Genomic DNA, 19,377 nt, shown 5'->3' with positions numbered 1-19,377 from the left:
AAGACTCCATGGTCTTAGGGAAAGCTTACCTCATCCCCAGTTCTAAGAATAGTTCTTGTTTGTTGTAACCTAATCCTATTTGCCTTCTTAGTAATTGGGTCAGGAGTCCAGAATTAATGACATTGGTCCAAAGATGGGCATAAGACCTAATTTGGCCACAAAGAAGTTATCCCAGGTATTGCTGGCATGAAGGAAGCAGTTTGAGAACAAAAATGGCAATTCCAAGAGAGAGTCAAGAGATCATAAGGAAAATTACCAGAACCTTGATCATCATACTGGACCTGAAGTCCACCCTACCTCCAGAAATACAATCAAATCATTCAAACATAGAAATGAATTCGCTGATAATTATCTAGAGTGAAAACATCCAAATTCATACCTAAGGATTTAAGATAATGTACCTGAAGTGACTGGCACAAAGGAGGCACTTAATGCATGGTAGGTTGTAGCATTAGAGAGCTTTAACACTTCTATTATATCACATTTTAAAATATATGTACTTCCATAATATAACTTAGGAAACTCAAAGTTATCCCCCACAGAATGATGGATTAATTAAATTTATAGCATCTTTTTATGAATAGTGATGGAAATGGAAAGGAAATGAGCCCAGGTCTCAGGAGAGCTGTTCCCCAGAATGCAGGATGCTGAGCAGTGTATGTTTATTCCTTGTGTTGGAACCAAATGAAGCAAATCCTCAGGAAACTGTCTATGGGGATTTGGGCAGGAGTACACCAAACATCAGCAGATCAGCCAATTCATTCACCAAACTTTAGGACTTGTCTAACACTGTGGCTGGCCTCCCCTGCCCATGTGGAATCCAGCTAGCACCACCACGATGAACAGTGACGCCTCCATTCCTGGGATCCACCCCACCCTGAGGCACTAGGAGCCTGCACAAGGGCTCAGGCACACCCGCAGGCAGGCAGCCCTCAGAGGGAGGTAGGAGATGGGGAAGCGGAGAAGCAATAGGACGAAGGCAGAGAGCAGGTGAAGAGGCCCATTCTGGCTGTGTAGCTCTCACCTGGAAGGAATAATAAGGAAGGTTTCTGTCCTACGTATGAGGGGGTGCATTGACAGACACTCTTCCAGAAGGGCCAACAAAAGTCAGCTTGCAAAGGAACCAGCTCTGAACACTGCCCCTCACACTGGGCCACATGCTCCTCTCTTGTGGTGGAGAAAATTTTTTAACTTTGTTGTTTCGTGTGACAGCAGATGTTTCCCAGACATGTCAAAAATGAAACAAAAAGTAGAGGTTTTCCCCTTCCTGAGGTGTCACCTCCTCATCTCTTAAAATCCAAAGCTTGGCTCGCCACCTATGTCACAGCTCCAGCCCAGTATGGTATTTGTTTCCTTTGACTCAGACGACTCCTATTCTATTTTCCTGGCAGTTCATCCTATGATACATTTTACTTTATTACTAGGTTGCACTAACCCAGGTGGGTTAGCACTGGCCATAGATGATAGAGCCTCGGAAGGTCCATAGTAGCCTCACAATGTCTAGCATATAGCGGATACTGCACAGACTTCACTTGGCTCTATAACAAAATAAAGACGGGGATAGGAAGTCTCCATGGGGGGGGGGGGAAGGGAGCTGAAATTCACAAGTCCTTCTCCCCAGTATTCTCCTCCCCCTCTGGCATTCTTTACTAACTAATGTGAAGCTCCTCATGGTCCCGCCTCTGATTCTTCGTTCTTCCCTATGTGATCTCACCCAATCCTGAGGCTGTAACTGCCACCGATAAGCTCAAAACTTGTGTACTGTATTTTCAGTCTGACCTCAGACTCTTCCCTCCAATTGCCTACTTGAATTTTCCACATAAATGTCTCAAATGTGTGTTTACTCCTCCAATTTGTCTCTTCACGGGTTTTGTAAAAGGCACCACCATCTATTTAACTGTACAAGTGAAAAAATATTATCATATATCCCTTTTATCATGTTATAGTCATGTATCAAGTCTTATTAATTTTACCTGCAAAACATGCATTGAACCTACCCACTCCTCCCAAGTCACCATCTTCTCTCCCCTAGACTGTGTCATAGTCTCCCAACTGGCCCAGTGCTTACACATGCACACCCTCTGGTCCCAGTATACTCTGGTCAGCAGGCACCAGAGTAATGAAGAGAATGCTTTCCTTTGCTTTATCTTTTCCCAGAAGAGAGTTGCAACAAATTATTAGTATATGTCACCAAATTAACAAGTTTTAAAATGAACATTTTCCCCATAGCCCTGAAGGAAATAGATCAATACATCTGTCTGTTGGGCAGGCTGGTCTCCACATCCAGATTTGCACCTGGACTAAGGCAAACCTGAACAACGCTTACATTTTTTGTATGACCCCAAAACAACCTAAAGCTCCGTTCCTTCAAGGTGAAGGCCTGGCCAATTTCGGTCCTTTCAAGTTGCCAGCATCAGGTTTCCACCATTTGTCAAGCTATTCATTGGATGCCAACTGGAAATGATTGACTTGCATTGCAGGGCTGGCATACGGTGCTTTTGACTCCCAGCCAAGAAAGAGAGGCTGTGTTCCAGGAGAAATGCCAAAAACCAAGATGATGCTGACGAGAGGCTGTTGACTTAGCTCTCAGACTGAACACCCGGGGCACAGCCCACTTCTCATGGATCCAGCAGGACACACAAGGGGTCCAGCTCAAGCTATGCATCTGGTCCAGAGAAGCAGAATTAACTGCTTAGGGTGCCAACTACATCCTAGATGTTAGGCTAAGTACATTGCATGCATTTAAATGTTGCCATAACCCTCCTTGGTTAGAATGATCTCTGTTTACAATCAAAGAAATTAAGTCTTAAAGCAGGGAAGTAGCTTGCCCAGGACATCTGGATAAGGAGAGGGTTTGAGCACAGCCCTGTCCAAACTCACATCCCACTGAATCACAGAGCGCCATGAAACAAGCTTTGGGGTCTCAGTGTGGCACATGCCCTGGCTTCTCTCACTACATATCTCTTGGAGGCTCTGCCTGTCCCTGTTCCTCATCCAGAGTCCCAATCAGCACAGACCCACAGGATGGCTTGGTCTCCTGGGTGCCTGGTGTCCTTGCCAGAAATGTTTGAGGAGCATATGGTGGTCCAACAGACAAATCTTTGCAAAAAGTTATCACATTCACCGTTTTAACTCCGGCCAACCTGGAAGAATTGCTTGAGCAGGCTCTTCTATTGGCATCAAAAAGGAACCAACGATGATCATTCTCGTTATCAAATAAAAATATGCCAACCAGGCTAGTGCGGTCTCTTCGTGGGTCATTAAATCAGGAACTTTTCCTACAATTATTTTAGAAACAAAGGCTGAGAAAAAAAGCATCCGTGTAACTTGGATATGAAGTAAACTCACTCTCGCTTATCTAGCTTCCATTCCTTTCCTATCCATCTGGGTAATAATTTACAAGGTTGGTGCTTCTTAATGCAGAGGCCCAACTTCATAAATCAAAAGGTTAATGTAAAACATGTAAGTGGTCAAATCAGGTGTCATCAGTTAAGGCCAAATAACTTTCCCTCCATACTAATGTGTAACACTCCCAGGAGAAGATGTTCTTTTCTTACTGGTCAGGGCTATAGATCTACTTGAGCACTTCTATTTGGTTTGCTATGCAGTAACTTCTCCATTTCCTGCTCCCTCGACTAACATCAGAGCCACAGGACATATAGTTGCAATTCAGATGTAAAAAAATAAGACTAGACTACACCTCCATTTCTCACATTCTTGCCTGGGTATAGCTTGCAGTTTAACAGTATAAGTTAAAGTAATAATAATGATGATGATGATTATCATCATTATCATAAAATAATAAGAAGGCAGTAATGACAGTTGTGAAATGCGTACCACCTGCCAGGCTCAATGAGAAGTGCTGTACATAGATTTCCATTTAATTCTTCTTTAATTAGAACAGATGACCGTAACACACACACACATGCATTTTAGATAAAAACCTGGGTTCAGAGTGGCTAGTAACTGACACTTGGTCAGTATGTGGCTAATTCAAAACCAATTCTGTCATATTACCCAGCCCATGAATTTCTCTATGCCACACTGCTCTTCTTTGCCCTGGCCAGATTCCTCCCAAGGTAAACCCTTGGCAAGAGGATTTAGATCTGAAATGCATCTACTGCCCTACCTAGTTTGGCTCAGTAGATAGAGCGTCAGCCTGCAGACTGAGGAGTCCTGGGTTTCATTTCTGTCAAGGGTACATGCCAGGTTTGTAGGCTTGATCCTCAGAAGGGGGCGTGCAGGAGGCAGCCAATCAATGATTCTCATCATTGATGTTTCTATCTCTCTCCTTTCTTCTCTGAAATCATTAAAAATATATTTTTTAAAAATGCATCTAGCTATTCCTTCTGTGATCTCCTCCTCAGTAAGCGTAACATGTGTTTCCTCCAATGGAGAACACATGAAAACATGCACATACATTTTATCTATTACAGTAACCGTGTACAGACTGCTTCCCATATGCCAGGCTGTGGGCTAAGACGAAATACTTTTCATATATGAGTATTTTACCTGAGGGAGCAGACCTGGAGGGATAAGGTAACTTGCCCAAAGTCTTAGAACAGAAGAGTTCTGATCAGGGATTCAAACCAGACAACCTGGCTCCAGTGCCCACCCCCGTAACCGCGAGGCCACAGTGCCTCCCAGGTAGCCCCATCCACCAGCGAACTGGACAGATCTTGGGACAGAACTGGACAGAACAGCCTACGTTCCACCCCAGCGAAACAGGTCCTGGTTTACCTTCCCAGGGCTGGGAGTCGCCAGTGAAAACTCTGTGCTTGGCGAAGGAACAGATGTTTAATAACTTTGCAGTAGCGAGGAGGAGGTTACATAACATGGCTGAGCTATTTTTGAACTTTGGAAAATGCTGACTGCTCTTTTCAGAGTGCCTTCTGTAAAACCAGGAATGTTCAACCTAAAGACTATTTCCCCTTTTCCTCTCCTCTTTTCATTCTGGAATCCCAGAAATGGAAACAGGTCCATGGTAAGATCAACACGCCCCCAGAGCAAACCCTTCTTCGTACCGGTCCAGCATCGTTAGCAGTAAGTCACTGCTGCAATAGCCTAACTACCACAGCTCTGTGCATACGATTGTGAACAGTAACCACAGGACCACCGAGGGACATCACCACTGGCCGGGAGATGTGCTCAGCCAGTCAGAGTGGGACCCAGAGCCTCTCAGTAACGCATCGTGAAACCATCAGCTGTGGCTGTGCCTGATGCTCTTCTGAAGCCAGTTGCTTCCTGCCCTCTGCATTGTGGGAGAAGTGAGAGCTATTTCTTTACTAGATGCTTTACAGAGGATGACTTTTTAATGCAACTGAAATGTAACTTTTATAGCTTAGCATGAAAACCTCTCACTCCAGATTCCTAGGCTCCACTGAGTGAGTGATGGGTCCATCTCTGTTCTCTGCCTTCAGCCGCCCAGCAACCAAATGTCCATCAAGGCGGGTGATTAAATCACAGATGCTTAAAGAACTTCTTCAACAGAATACAAAACAGCCACTGAGAGGAATAGGGTTGAATGCTATGTATCTTCCTAGATCAATCTTGAAACCATATGGTTGAGGTAAAGAAAATTCTAAAACTTTAAATACCATTTTGGTACCTAAGAAAGAACTATATTGGGTCTACGGTTGCACATATTTCAATAACAAATGGACATGGATTTGAATGGCACCACGTTTATTGTAGTGTTTGCCCTCCCATGGAGAGGAAGGGACCCTGTGCTAGGCCTGGTATAACCTTGCCCCTCAGAAAATATACAATCTAATGAGGATTTCTTTGTACAATCTAAGCAGGATTTCTATCTTATCAGTAATGTGTTATTTCTTTTTGTTGTTCTTTTTTTAAAATATATTTTATTGATTTTTTACAGAGAGGACGGGAGAGAGATAGTTAGAAACATTGATGAGAGAGAAATACCAATGAGCTGCCTCCTGCACACCCCCTACCGGGGATGTGCCTGCAACCACGTTACGTGCCCTTGGCCAGAATCAAACCTGGGACCTTTCAGTCCGCAGGCCGATGCTCTATCCACTGATCCAAACCTGTTTCGGCTGTGTTATTTCTTTTAAAACTGTGAAACACATGTGATATATTAACCTTTGTTCTCTGTGGTAAGTACTCTGGTGGGAATTTTATTGGACTTCATACTTTCGCATAGTATTCTTTTTCAATATATATATATATATATATATATATATATATATATAGAGAGAGAGAGAGAGAGAGAGAGAGAGAGAGAGAGAGAGAGAGAGAGAAAGAGAGAGGTGGGGGGGGGGTCTTGTTATCTGAGTTTGTCTTCAGACAAATCTCTCCTGTCCTCATTAGATTGTACATTCTCTGAGGGGCAAGGTTATGCCAGGCCTAGCACAGGGTCCATTGGATGGGAGAGGTGATTTTTGGAGGATGGAAAGATACAGTCCCCTTAATCCTTTTCTTAACAACCGCCTTCGTTGGGCTTTCTCGAGGCCCCAGTGCTCACCTTGCCTTGGACAGGGGCCACTCTCCCGGCATGCTTAGAGCACTGTGACGATGAGGAAGTGTGGTCAGGGGCTTGCCTGTGCTGGATTCCAGCCCCACACACTCAGTGGCACCACCGCACTCCATAAGTGGAAAAGGTTTCATTAAACACCAGGCGGCGGATGATAACCTATCACACCTGACTCATCCCTCCTCTGGGGCTGAAACATCAGCTACGAAATTGCCGCCCTCAAAAGCACGACTCCTGGAGATAGCACGACAGTGTTCACAGCAGTAGGATTTCTTTTAGGAATGGAATTCAGGGTGGTCACTGGAAGGAGATCAGAATATCCTTCTCAAATTCCTTTTCCTGTATATATTTTATTTCAATTGCCTTAAAATTGAGTTGTGTTTCCATCCAAATTATACATTTCTGAATATCCCAGCTGCAGGGCACTTCTTATAATGAAGAGTGAGGATCATCAGCCCTTCGCTTGTCTTTGGGCTGACAGCAATCCTGCCTCTGTGAGAGGCTCCCATATTTCCTTCGGATTTACCCCTGTTCCTTCCTGCTATTTGAACGATTATTTAAAATGCTGAAAGTGGCAATATAGAAACAAGATCATTAAAAAGGGGGAGAGGGCTGAAACAGGTTTGGCTCAGTGGATAGAGCGTTGGCCTGCGGACTGAAAAGTCCCAGGTTCGATTCCAGTCGCATGTACTGCCTTGGTTGTAGGCAAATCCCCAGTAGGGGGTGTGCAAGAGGCAGCTGATCGATGATTTTCTCTCACCGATGTTTCTAACTCTCTATCCCTCTCTCTTACTCTCTGTAAAATATCAATAAAATATATTTTTAAAAATAAAATAAAATAAATAAAAAAGGGGAGAGGGGGGAAAGGGAAAATTTCAAAGGGCCATGATTTCTTAATTCAAGAGTTGTTCAGGATTATGTCAATTTTATAAACCTTAGACACACACACACACACACACACACATACATACATGCACATGTGCAAAGGTATATATACCTCCAGCCCCAGCCCAAAGATAATCCCTGTCCTGGAGCAGATTCAAAGTCCTAAAACCTCCCAGAACCATTTTAAAGAGACGCGTTACTCTGCTAATAATAAACCAAACTAGTCTGCTGACCCTCATTGCTGGTGACCAGAAAAACCTCACTGATCACTCTGACAGTCACTCCCTCATTACTAGGTGCTGGGCACTGTGCTGAGCAGCACTTTTCATGCATCACCTCATTTCATCCTCACAAAACACCTAGAACGTGGTTCTCGATGCATGACCCCCAGACCAGCAGTACCTGCATCACCTAGGCACTTGTTAGAATGACAGTCTTAGGCCAAAACTGGTTTGGCTTAGTGGATAGGCCAGTGGACTGAAAGGTTCCGGGTTCGATTCCGGTCATGGGCATGTACCTTGGTTGTGGGCACATCCCCAGTGGGGGGTGTGCAAGAGGCAACTGATTGATGATTCTCTCTCATCGATGTTTCTTTCTATCCTTCTCTCTTCCTCTCTGTAAAAACTCAATAAAATATATATATAAAAAAAAAAGAATGACAGTCTTAGGATTCAGCCCAGAGCTTCTAAATGAGAGCCTTGGAGCATGCGACCCAGCAAGCTGAGTTAACAAGTCCTCCTAGTGGTTCTCATGCATAATGAAGTTTAGAACCGCTACTTAGAAAGTAAGTGCTATTATCATCACTCTCCAACAAACTGAGGCCCAGAAAAGTAAAATGATTGTCCAAGTCAAATAGAAAGTGGTTGATGCTGAAACCGGTTTGGCTCAGTGGTAGAGCGTCGGTCTGCGGACTGAAAAATCCCAGGTTCGATTCCGGTCAAGGGCATGTACATTGGTTGCGGGCACATCCCCGGTAGGGGGTGTGCAGGAGGCGGCTGGTCGATGTTTCTCTCTCATCGACGTTTCTGGCTCTCTATCTCTCTCCCTTCCTCTCTGTAAAAAAATCAATAATATATATGTGTGTGTGTGTGTGTGTGTGTGTGTGAATATATATATATATATATATATATATATATATATATATATATATATATTTTTTTTTTAGAAAGTGGTTGACACATGATTTGAACCCTGACAAATCTGACTCCAGAGTCCTGTCCCTTAATCCCGGTGCCATACTACTCATTACCTGAGGGTTGAACATGGGTTAAATCAGCAAACAGCAGGTAAAAGCATGCAAAACGGATGTACGAGTGTGATGCTTCTAACTCTCAACAGCCGAGTCCTAATGATGGGCCACAAAGAACAATGATGCTTCTCCTAAACATACTTAACTTAAATGTCCACCAAAGTAGGAGTCGTTATATAAATTATGATACATCCATGTGATGGAATATAATGCAGCTTTAAAAGCGTGTTTGCAAGATTTCCAGTGCCCTATAGAAATATGTAGGACAGAAGAAGGGGAGAAATTCAGCTACACACTCATCCAAGGACTAGGAGCACCACTGTGGGCAGTTTTCCAAATGTTAACATGTTGGTGAGGACGTGGGAAGTGAAGTGATTTCACAAATGGCTGGTGTGAATATAAATTGATATAGCTGCTTTGTAGGACAATCTGGCAGTAGACACTTACATTTTAAAATGCACATACTCTGTGGCCCCCAAATTCTGCTTCTTGGAATCAACACTAGAGAAATACTTGCATATGTGCATAAAGAGACACATAGGATGATTAGCTCTGCAGTTTAGTTTCTAATTTAAAAAAATAAAATTAAAAGAACCTAAATTTCTATCATTATGAAGGTTGGATAAATGAATCATGGTATATTCCTATTGAAGAGTACAATGAGTAAATTATGAAGGATGTAAGCTTTCATATGTGTATGTTTATAAGTGTATATCTACATACACACATATCTATATATTCATACATATGTATGTACATACGTGTATCTACATATATGCACATACATATTTGAAATGTATCTATAGATAGAGAATTGATGGATGGATAGACAGATCTCAAGTGTAAGTTTTCATGGAATATTGTTAAGTAAAAAAGTTAAGTTTCAGGAAACAATATACGAAGTTACTTAAAAACAAAAGGAGAGGAGAAGAGATGAAAAGGGAAGAGAAGTACAGAATCAAACAAAATAATCCCGTGAGCACTATACAACACTCCTGATTTTCAGCTCACATTTTCAGCAGTGAGTACGTATTGCTCTTCAACAAACAAACAACAGCAACAAACACCCAACTCTGACCCCAAGCAGAGAGAGAGAGACAAAGCAAAGCGCCGCCTCTTACTGGTGCAGGGTGTGCAGCGGGGCCTCTGGCTTCTCCGTCTGCCCGTAGCAGCTGGTCTTGGCCTCAGGGATGTAGGAAAAACTCTCCAACATGGAAGACGCAGCCGTGGTCAGGATGCCCAGGCCGTCCCTTACTCTTGCCTGCAGGCTGTAGTCCCAGTCATCATAGGAAACCGAGATGAGTCCTGAGGGAAATTCTTTGGGGATGAGTTCTGTGTTCCCCGAGACCAAGCTGGGGACAATCCAGAAGAAATCATACCCGGTGAGGCCCAGAGAGCGGGCCTCGCTTAGAATGAGGACAGCCTCGTCTTTGGAGCAGTAGAGCAAGATGACAGAAGAGTGGATCTTCTTTAGCTGGACTTGCGTCTTGGCATCGTCAAAGGAGGTGTCCAGGGTGATCACGTTCTGCATGTCCCAGCCCACGAAGCTGTTGTCCACTGTGGTCTTGATGAAGCTGATGAAGTCCCTGTAGCCAGGGTAGATGGTGGTCACCAGGGAGAAGACGTGCCAGTCATAATCCTGCATGATCTTCATCATGACCGTGGCTTGTTGCTGGATGGACGCTCCAAATTGGAAGAAGGTAGACGTCGGATCCTGCCAACAGGTAAAAAAAGAAAAGCAAGATGAGGCAGAAAGCAGCTTATGCAGCACCATCTGTCTTTATAGGCTAACAGAAGCTCCTTCCTAGAAGTGAGGGGAAGTAAGTCACGTATCTATTCAGTCTCAAACATTCCTGAGCACCTACGGTACGCCCCACCCTGGATGAGATACTGAAAATACAAAGATGAGAGAAGTCCTGAAGTTGGAGCCCACGCCCTGATACAGTGAGGAACTTCTGTTACTCTTGTCATCTCATCATCCATGCTCCTCATTTTCCTCTAGTTCATCCCATCCACCATGCCCCTTTGAATCCATGTGCTTCCAACAGAACAGACTCTCTGGCCCCCAGGCTCACAGCTGAGAAATGAAGCCATCAGCGACAAAACAGCATCAGTAAATAGAGATGAATTCCTCAAGACACTTAGACCACCTGGAGCTGGCCATGCCCGCTTTACTCTAGACCTGTTTGTTTATAAGCCAGCAAGTCCCCATGTTCACTTGAGCCAATTGTAGTGGAATTTCTGTCCATTGAAATCTAGACTCCTGTGCAATATAGAGGATGATAAGTGCTGGGTAGACATCTATCTGTCAATCAACAAATACTGAGTGAGCACCTAACTGTGCAATAACAGCTTAGAGAAATGATACACACGGCAGGCACAGACATTGCCTCTGTCTTCATAGATCTGCTGGGAATTTGGGAATTTGAGAAAGAGCAACTTCCATAAACGGGGGGGGGGGGGGGGGCTGAGAGAGGCACGAGAGAATGTTGAAGGAGAATCCAGGCGTGGAAAAGAGGAAACGGATGAATATTAGAGTCAGAGGAGCCCTGAGAATACATCTTGACTATGCCAGGAACTACAGATAAATGCATTATGGTTTGTGAAATAGAGGGGATGAGATGATGTTGGAGAGCTTGGCAGGAACCCCATCGCATATGGCCTCAGGGGTTATGTTCAGAGGCTTACACTTTATTCCAAACATGAGGTGGAGCTGCTGGCTGCTCTTATTCTGGAAAGTGGGGTGGTAACTTGTGTTGGGTTGAGTGGCTTCTAATAGTCCTAACACCTCCCCAAGTCTATGGTCTAATCATGAGAACAAGTTTCCATTTGAAAAAGGCAGCTGATATATTCAGTTGAACAACTTACAAATTACCTTCTAACTCCTTAACTCATCAAAGCTGCATGAGGATCCTCAGAAGTTGGGATATTGTTAGCAGTGGGAAAATAGGCTCAAAATGGTCGTAGCTAGTGAGTATCCACACTCAGGCTCTGATTCCATGTCCAGCACCCTTTCCAACACAAACCACCGTCTTCTTGGGATCCCTGAAGACCATCTTAACCCCGGGTGCAAAAATGCCAGTGAAGCAAGGTATGCCTCTGTGTTACAACAAATCAGGATTTGACCAATGCTGAGACTTATTTCTTCCTGGGAACTAAAAGAATTCTCAAAAGATCCTCACTGTACCGCAGCCATGCATGTTTTCTTTTGCATTCTGTATGTACCACGTGCACTTCCCACAAACTTGGAAGTATGAATATGGGGACTCCAGTGTGTGTGTGTGTGTGTGTGTGTGTGTGTGTGTGTGTGTGTTAACAGTAAACAACTCCATTCATAGCTTTCAGAAAAATACTTTGTAGCTGTATATCTTGATTCTGAAAGAGTCTGCATAATTTTTGCTGTGGGCTCGCACTGAACAGAAAGTTTTATCTGAATGGGCCAAAAGCTATAGTTCTTCGAAATTATAATCCCCTTTTCCAAAATGCAGGGGGTTGGGGGGATAAATTTGAGTGCAGTGTAGCCTGAAGAGAGAGAGAAATAAAAACAGGAATAAATGCCTTCTGCACCCCTGCCAATGTTACGGTTCTATGAATTTTACCTAATTAAGTCAATTAAGATGGGAAACAGGTTTAAAGACTTTGGGTCATTATCTTTTTCCTTACAGAAGCTTTTGGAGAATTCCAACATTCTTGGATTGATGAATCATTTTAAATCATCCTCAACAGAACTGTGGACTACTCAAGGGCAGAGATTCTGCTGTCCTCATCTCTCTGTCCCCAGAACCTGGCAGAAGGCTTGGCACATGACACATCAGCTAATGGATGGTGAAGAAATGCATGAGTGGATGGATGTGCGCGGATGAAGCCTAAGGAGACTGTCCTTGGTTTAAACATAAAGTGAAAGGGAAGAACTCAGTATCTGAGGTTGTGTTCTGTATGGCTCTTGAATGTCATGTCCCAAAACTAAAACCTTTCAACATCATCACCCTACTATCATGAGGAACCCCTTCTCCATCAAACACCCAAAATACATTTAATGGGTCTTTTATTTATAGTGAGATGTAGGAGCCCTATAAGCCCCAACATGTATCCATAGAACCTCAATTAAATACCCAAAAAAGGCAACAACATAACGAACCCACCCACAGGAGAGAGCACAGAAGTGAAGTCAGAAGGCAGTTATATTCATCAACCTTATGTGCTGTCATGTGCCTCTTGAAGGGGACTGAAAAGTTCCAAACTTAATTACAGAAGAAATGTAATAAGGAGCGAAGATGCCTCTGAGGAAGCCAGTCACCAGTTACAGTATGACCACTAAAGGCAATGGGACCAGCGTCTTCTTGCACTGAGCACACAAGGAACTCAGAACGTTCTCAGGAGGACACATGCTAAGGGCACAGCTAAAACCTAATTTTAAAAAAGTCTCAGAGACAACCTCACCTACACAAACTTCCTTGGAATAATTGGTATTGGTGGAGGTGAAGGTCAAACATGTCCCATGTAGGAGTTGATGGGATGTGGGATGCTCCAACCCCCTTGCTCCATGTTCTATGAGCTAGATATGACCAGTGTGCCCAGGAGCAGCTTTGTGCACAAGGCAGAATTGTATGCAAATGCAGTTTTATCTGGTTCTCCACATAGAGAGGAGGTCGCGGCTGCATTGGGAACTTTATGAAGGAGAAAGATAATTATAAGGATAGCAATTCGTTGGCCAGGAGTTTGGCACAGGCCTTCTGGTAAGAGTATGTGCAAACTTACTGCCTTGTGCATCTCCACCCTCCTGTCTTGCAATACTTTAATCCAAGTTCAATCTCTCCTATTACTCTCTTGTGATCCTCACTAAGATCTTCTCCCTGGAGGAACAGCAGTGTAACTTCTGAGGTCAGACCACCCAGGTACCAATGCTAATTGTGTGTCCTTGGGAAAGCGCACTTAACCTTTCCAAGCCTCAGTTTGCACATCTGTACAATGGGTATGGCAATGGTAATAATTACACCAGCTAACATGACTGAAGTGCTTACTATATATGACAGTCATGTGGCTAACAACACTTTTTTTGGTGATATTATCCTTTAATTCCATCCCTAACCAACTTTCTAAACTGGTCTTTTCCTTATTTTAGAAATGAAGAAATAGATTCAGAGTAGTGACTTCTCCATGGTTACATAGGCAGTGAATCAGGTTTACCTGCCTTCAAAATTCCAAGCTTTTCACCCCTGCACCATGCTATTGGCAATGATAGTATTTCCTCATTGAGTTGTATAGAAGCTTCCAGTACAGTACCCGCTACATATCAAATGATCAACAAATGTAAGTCACTGTTATTTCCCCAAAGGCCAGGAATCTCAGTGTCTCATATCAGGGTCTCATGCCACCCCCTCCACTAAGGAGGTAATTCACACTCTGAACTTGAGAATCTCAATAACTCACCCTATTCATGGCTGCCTGCTGCTTTAACCAATATACTTCTCTACTCTATAGCCACTCACCTATGGCCTCCCTACACTTGTCACATTAAATTTAGACTCTGTAGCCTCCCCCTGCATGCCCTCAGGTCAAACCCTGTAGTTGAAATAGCATGGGATCTGGTCCATCAAACCTCAGTTCAAGTCCTGGCACTGCATTAACTAGCCATGTGACCATGGATCATCACTTAAACTTTCTGCATCTGAGTTTCTTTGCCTATAAAATGGAAATTGTGAGCACAACCTCCTGGGGTTGCTGTGAGGATGGGATGAGCTGGTAGAAGTAACGGGCTCATCTGCCTATGAGGACCCCAACATCTTGGGGGTTCCTCTCTATGTGCTCTGCCCTCTAGACCACACGGACACCCCAGAAACCTAAGGGGATCCCTATCCTATTTCAGAAATTGGTATCTCCAGATCCACTGGCATGCTGGTCTTACATTCCCCCTGCAAACCAGCCCACACTCTCCCTGAGCCCAAGGAAGCTGTGTGAAGAGGAGAAGGAACTGTCTTTCCTCGCAGTGATGAATAATGTTTTAGAGAGAAACCATCACTTGTGTCCTTCATGGACCTCATGCAGTTACTTTACACCACTCTTATGTCCTCTGACATCTGAAACAAACTTCAAAAGCCATTGTGGACCAAAGGCATTGTAATCCCCTCAGAGAGATGGACTCGAGGGTTATTTGCAAAACATAATTGCACAGCGAGGCACTGAAGAGGCTCACGTTTAGCACTGGATTTTTCTAAGGCAGTTTTATAGACTGGCAGGAGGTGATGGGGGAATTTGGCCATGTTCCCAGGGCCTGGCAGCTGATATGCCAAATGGCCCTTTCTTTCAGGGCCCTGGCCATTCTTCCTGCTCCCTGCATGGATAGCAGAGGCTGTCCCTCCCGCACTTAACCTCCTGCCACCGCTCAGCCTGTCCTTTTCAGATTCTGTAGAGCAGCCTCTGACCACCTCTGGCACCAGCCTCCTCAGCAGCGTGAAGCTGGGGGAGAGGAACAGATTTCAGACACCCACTTTGGTTCTGAGGCAAAAGCAGTTTTCCCCATGCTCACTGCTCTGCAGAGCACAGAACAAACTGTTTCAAACACAAAGCGAGGGAGGCAGGGAGGTGTGAGATTCTGGGTGTCTGCTCTCAACTCTGTGCGTCAGTCCCACATGAGGTCTCACTCTAATGTTCTAAGATGTTCCAGAGCCTGACTGGGTGCTCAGGGTCAGACCTGACCCTATGGATATGAAGATCTAATGTTTATTAGAATCTAATGCCAACTTTCATTTCACTTACTCATTCCACAAAGGCAATAAAGGGCACCCATACCCATTATCTCTTTTTTTATTCTAAGTCCCCAAGAGATGAGGCATTGGGAGTGGTTATAACAATCATGGGTGGCTTTTATCATAAGGTCACAGGAGGAGAGGTTAAGTGATTTTCCCATATCTATATAGCTCCAAGCTGACAATAGCTGTTATTGCAAAATGCCATCCAATGTTTTCCTTACACACAATAGTAGCTCTCATTCCTGGCTGCACAGAGAATCACTTGGAAAGGGATTTAAAAGCACCAGCACTTGTGCCCACACCAGTCCAGCTGAAATGAATTTCTGTGACCGGAGTATATGAACTCCAACACTGATTTATTTGTTTTTCTCTGACTCATCTCAATGGCAGGATGTTATTCAAGTTAGTGTCTTCAAAGCCTGGCACAATGTCTGACACACAGAAAGGGCCCGATAAATATTGGGTGAGGAACTAGAGGAGCAGAAGCCTCATTCTCAGGAAGCATAAGAGAAACAGAGTTAACCCTGCCCCCATTTCTATAACTTATTTTCCTTCTGCCTGCCAGGGTGGGTATCAAGAAAAAGGATCATGATGCAAGTGACCCAGCAAAGATCAAGAGAAACTCCTTGGGAATTTTCTTTCTCCTGCTAGAGGATTGCCTTGGTGAGCCATGATTTACTTTCTGCCACTTTTATTGTGTATCCGACTGAGCTTTCAAACATTTTCATTTCATTTTCCATGGGTGGGATAAAAAGTAAATGTATCAAACTTGATAAGCTTGAGGATTCAGATGAATAGCATTCTCACATACATATAAGCTAAGTCTGTCCTACTGGAGGATTTCTGTCCATCATCACCCATCCTCCTCTTCCACCACCACTATCATAATCATCCCCACCACCACCACCATCATCATCATCATCTCCACCACCATCATCATCATTGTCACCCACCATCATCATCACCCATCACCATATCCATCCATCATCATTATCCGCCACCACTATCATTATAATCATTCCCCACCACCACCATCATCATCATCACCCTTCTCTTACTCATCATCATCATCATCATCATCATCATCACAACCATCATGGTTACAATCACAACTAATAGTAATTGGACATATCCAATATGTAGTGAGAATGTAGCATGCCCAAACTCACATAGCTTGGACTTGGCAGAGCCAGGATTCAAGACCAGACAATAAAAATCTAGAATCTGTAGAATCTGAATGCTTAGTTACTAGAAAAGTGATTTCAGGTATGTGGAACAGGAAACGTGTGTGTGTGTGTGTGTGTGTGTGTGTGTGTGTGTGTGTGTTGAATAACCACCACTCAATAAAAGAAAACTCCAGAAATGAGAATAAATGTCAAAGATCTCCAATCAATTGGCAATCAGTTTATGTAGGAGACTGAGGCTGAGGGTGAAGTCATCCTCAGATGCCATTTCCCAAAAGCACATCAGCGCCACCATCCACAAGCACACTATTTCATCCCGTTGGACCATTTCATGACTCAGGTGTTAGCCTTCATTTTTTTCCTATCAGAAAAGAAGAGGGAGTCTCCTCCCACATTTACTACTGCAGTTAACCAGCACTCAAGCTCTGATTACCTCTTCATCACCCACAGGTTTATTTCTTTTTCCTCTCTCTATTATACCTGCTTATGTTCAGAATGTCAGCAGTTCTCTGTCTCAGACTATGGAGTCCCTACCCCAGACTCACACACATGCCACACCGCTAACAGAGCTCTTTTTAATGTTCGAATTGCAGCATCGTGTCCCCCATGCTTAGTTTTCCTCAGAAGCTCCTATAACGTTCAGGATAAAATAAAATAAAACCACACACCAACCCCATGACTATCCAAGTGTTTGGGGTTCAGCATCTATCTCGGTACCTGAGAGAGGTCAGGGACTCCACAAACATGTAACAAACGGAATTAGTGATCTAATGAAGCCAAGTAGTGAGTGCTTGGAAGGAAAAACCAAAGGAAGCCTTCATGTTTTCCCCTGTCCATAACTTTCCCAAAACACATCAACTCTATCACCCACAAACACAGAATTCCACTTCAATCAATTTCCACTCATTGGACCTTTTATGATTTATGTTCTATCCCCAGTTTGCTTCTCTTGGGAACAAATCCGCTAGCATTCTTCTAAAATAGCCTGGCTTTCTCTTCCTCTCTCTTCACATAAGAAGTTTAATCCTAAATCCCTGATGACTGTTGGGTTCCCAGCAAGGGTAGCTATCCAAGGTGGCTGGAATGATCTGATTCAGAAACCAGGAGAGCAACACCAGTCAACCCGGAGTCTATTCACTAGTCTCTTGGAACAGAGTGGAAGGGGTGGGTATTAAGTAAGGTCATTTTTAAGAAGAGTTCTACAATTTGGGGATCAAGGAAGGGAGCCTTTATCCACCTCCGAGCCTGGGCTCCCAACACAGCACCTATTGGCCACATATGACTATTTAAATGTAAGTTTAAGTAGTACGTTTCTCAATCACACTAGCCACATTTCAAGAGTGCAATAGTCTTTACACTTTAAAGCCGATGCTTTCCTACCCCTGCCAGCCTCATCCCTAAAGATGCCAATTCAGTTGGTCTGGGACAGGGTCCAGGACTTTTTTTATTCCCTCAGTGAGTGTAATGTGCAGCCAGGGTTGAAAACACTAATCTAAGCCTTCAGTATCCGGCCCTGAAGCTGTGTATCAACTCAGTTGGGGAACTTTTTATGCTTACAGATTTCTGAGCTCCACATAGTCCCCCACTGCATCAGAATCTCCATTAAGGAGCCCTAGAATATGTACTAATATTTTCCCCAGAATAGGCTGATGGACAGCAAGACATGGTACGGCTAGTCCACCTTCCCTAATTTTTAGGTAAGGAAACTGACACACCAGAATCTTGGATGACTTGTTTCAAATCAGTGGTACAGTGTGAACAGACACAGGGCCTCTCGCCTCCTAATTTGGTTCTCTTTGCTGTGTCATGAAGTCATCAGGTATGAAATGTTTTCTACAAGGAATGGGTTTGTAGAAGGGACACGGGCTTTGCTGACAGCCTGCCTGAGACCTGCTTCTGAGCACAAGTGAGTTATTTAATTTACGCCTCTGTTTCCCCATCTGAAAAACTGGAATAATAATAATACTAAGAGTCACAGCTTAGCAGGTCGCTGTGCATATTTTCAGAGGTAATGTACATAAGCACTTGGGACATAGGAGCTGCTTGTTCAGGTTGAGTTATGTTAATAGGGGTGATGATGGTAGCCTTGACCATCAAGCACCAAGTACCACATCCATCATGGACTTCTTAGTGTCCCACTTCCTACTTACTCCTACCCTTCTGAATCTCCAGCACCTATCTTTACCTCCCATCCCGCAGCCCTGACTTGTGTGTGGTCGCCTAGTTGCTGAGAGACATGCATCTTGCCTGCCCCTCACACTAGAATTCTACAGGGCAGGGCACCAGGCCCTTCTGAGTCCTCAAAACCGTGCACAGCACCAGGCCACTGCCTTAGGAATGAAAGTAGGAGTAGCATTCTGAGTCTGCAAGGCTGCTAATGGGCAGAAAGGAAAAATTATGTATTTGAATGAACCTGCCAGTTGTGCTTCTCTAGAAAGAAACATTCATATACTGATTGCCTTTCTATATATATATATATATATATATATATATATATATATATATATATATATATATATATATTTGATTTCAGAGAGGAAGGGAGAAGGAAAGAGAGAAACATCGATGAAAGAAATATCAACACATTGGGGATTGAGCCTACAACCTGGGCATGTGCCCTCGCCAGGAGTTGAACTGTGACCTCCTGGTCAACCACTGAGCCACCTGGCCAGGCTACTGATTGCCTTTCCTTCATTCAATGAATTTAACAAACTCTGGTTATGCACCAGGCATTCTCCAGGGGAAATGAATCTAGAGAAGAAGGCTACCAAAGCAAAGGTCCCTGCATTTATGAAGGTTCCACTCTTGGGGGAT

The 19,377-nt window shown here is 43.9% G+C and overlaps 1 protein-coding gene across 1 annotated transcript in view; it reads right to left on the bottom strand.

Moving 5' to 3' along the window:
* The window catches only part of GRIN2A (glutamate ionotropic receptor NMDA type subunit 2A), a 361,366-nt gene that overhangs the window by 154,048 nt on the left and 187,941 nt on the right, over positions 1-19,377 (bottom strand). Inside the window, exon 4 of the mRNA XM_084881099.1 lies at positions 9,752-10,344. Within this exon, the coding sequence (XP_084737225.1) occupies positions 9,752-10,344 (593 nt within the window). The remainder of the gene's footprint in view (positions 1-9,751; positions 10,345-19,377) is intronic.

The sequence above is a fragment of the Pipistrellus hanaki genome, assembly GCF_964339955.1.
Source record: "Pipistrellus hanaki genome assembly, chromosome: 4".
Taxonomy (NCBI): domain Eukaryota; kingdom Metazoa; phylum Chordata; class Mammalia; order Chiroptera; family Vespertilionidae; genus Pipistrellus; species Pipistrellus hanaki.
This window is presented reverse-complemented; position numbering and strand designations above follow the sequence as displayed.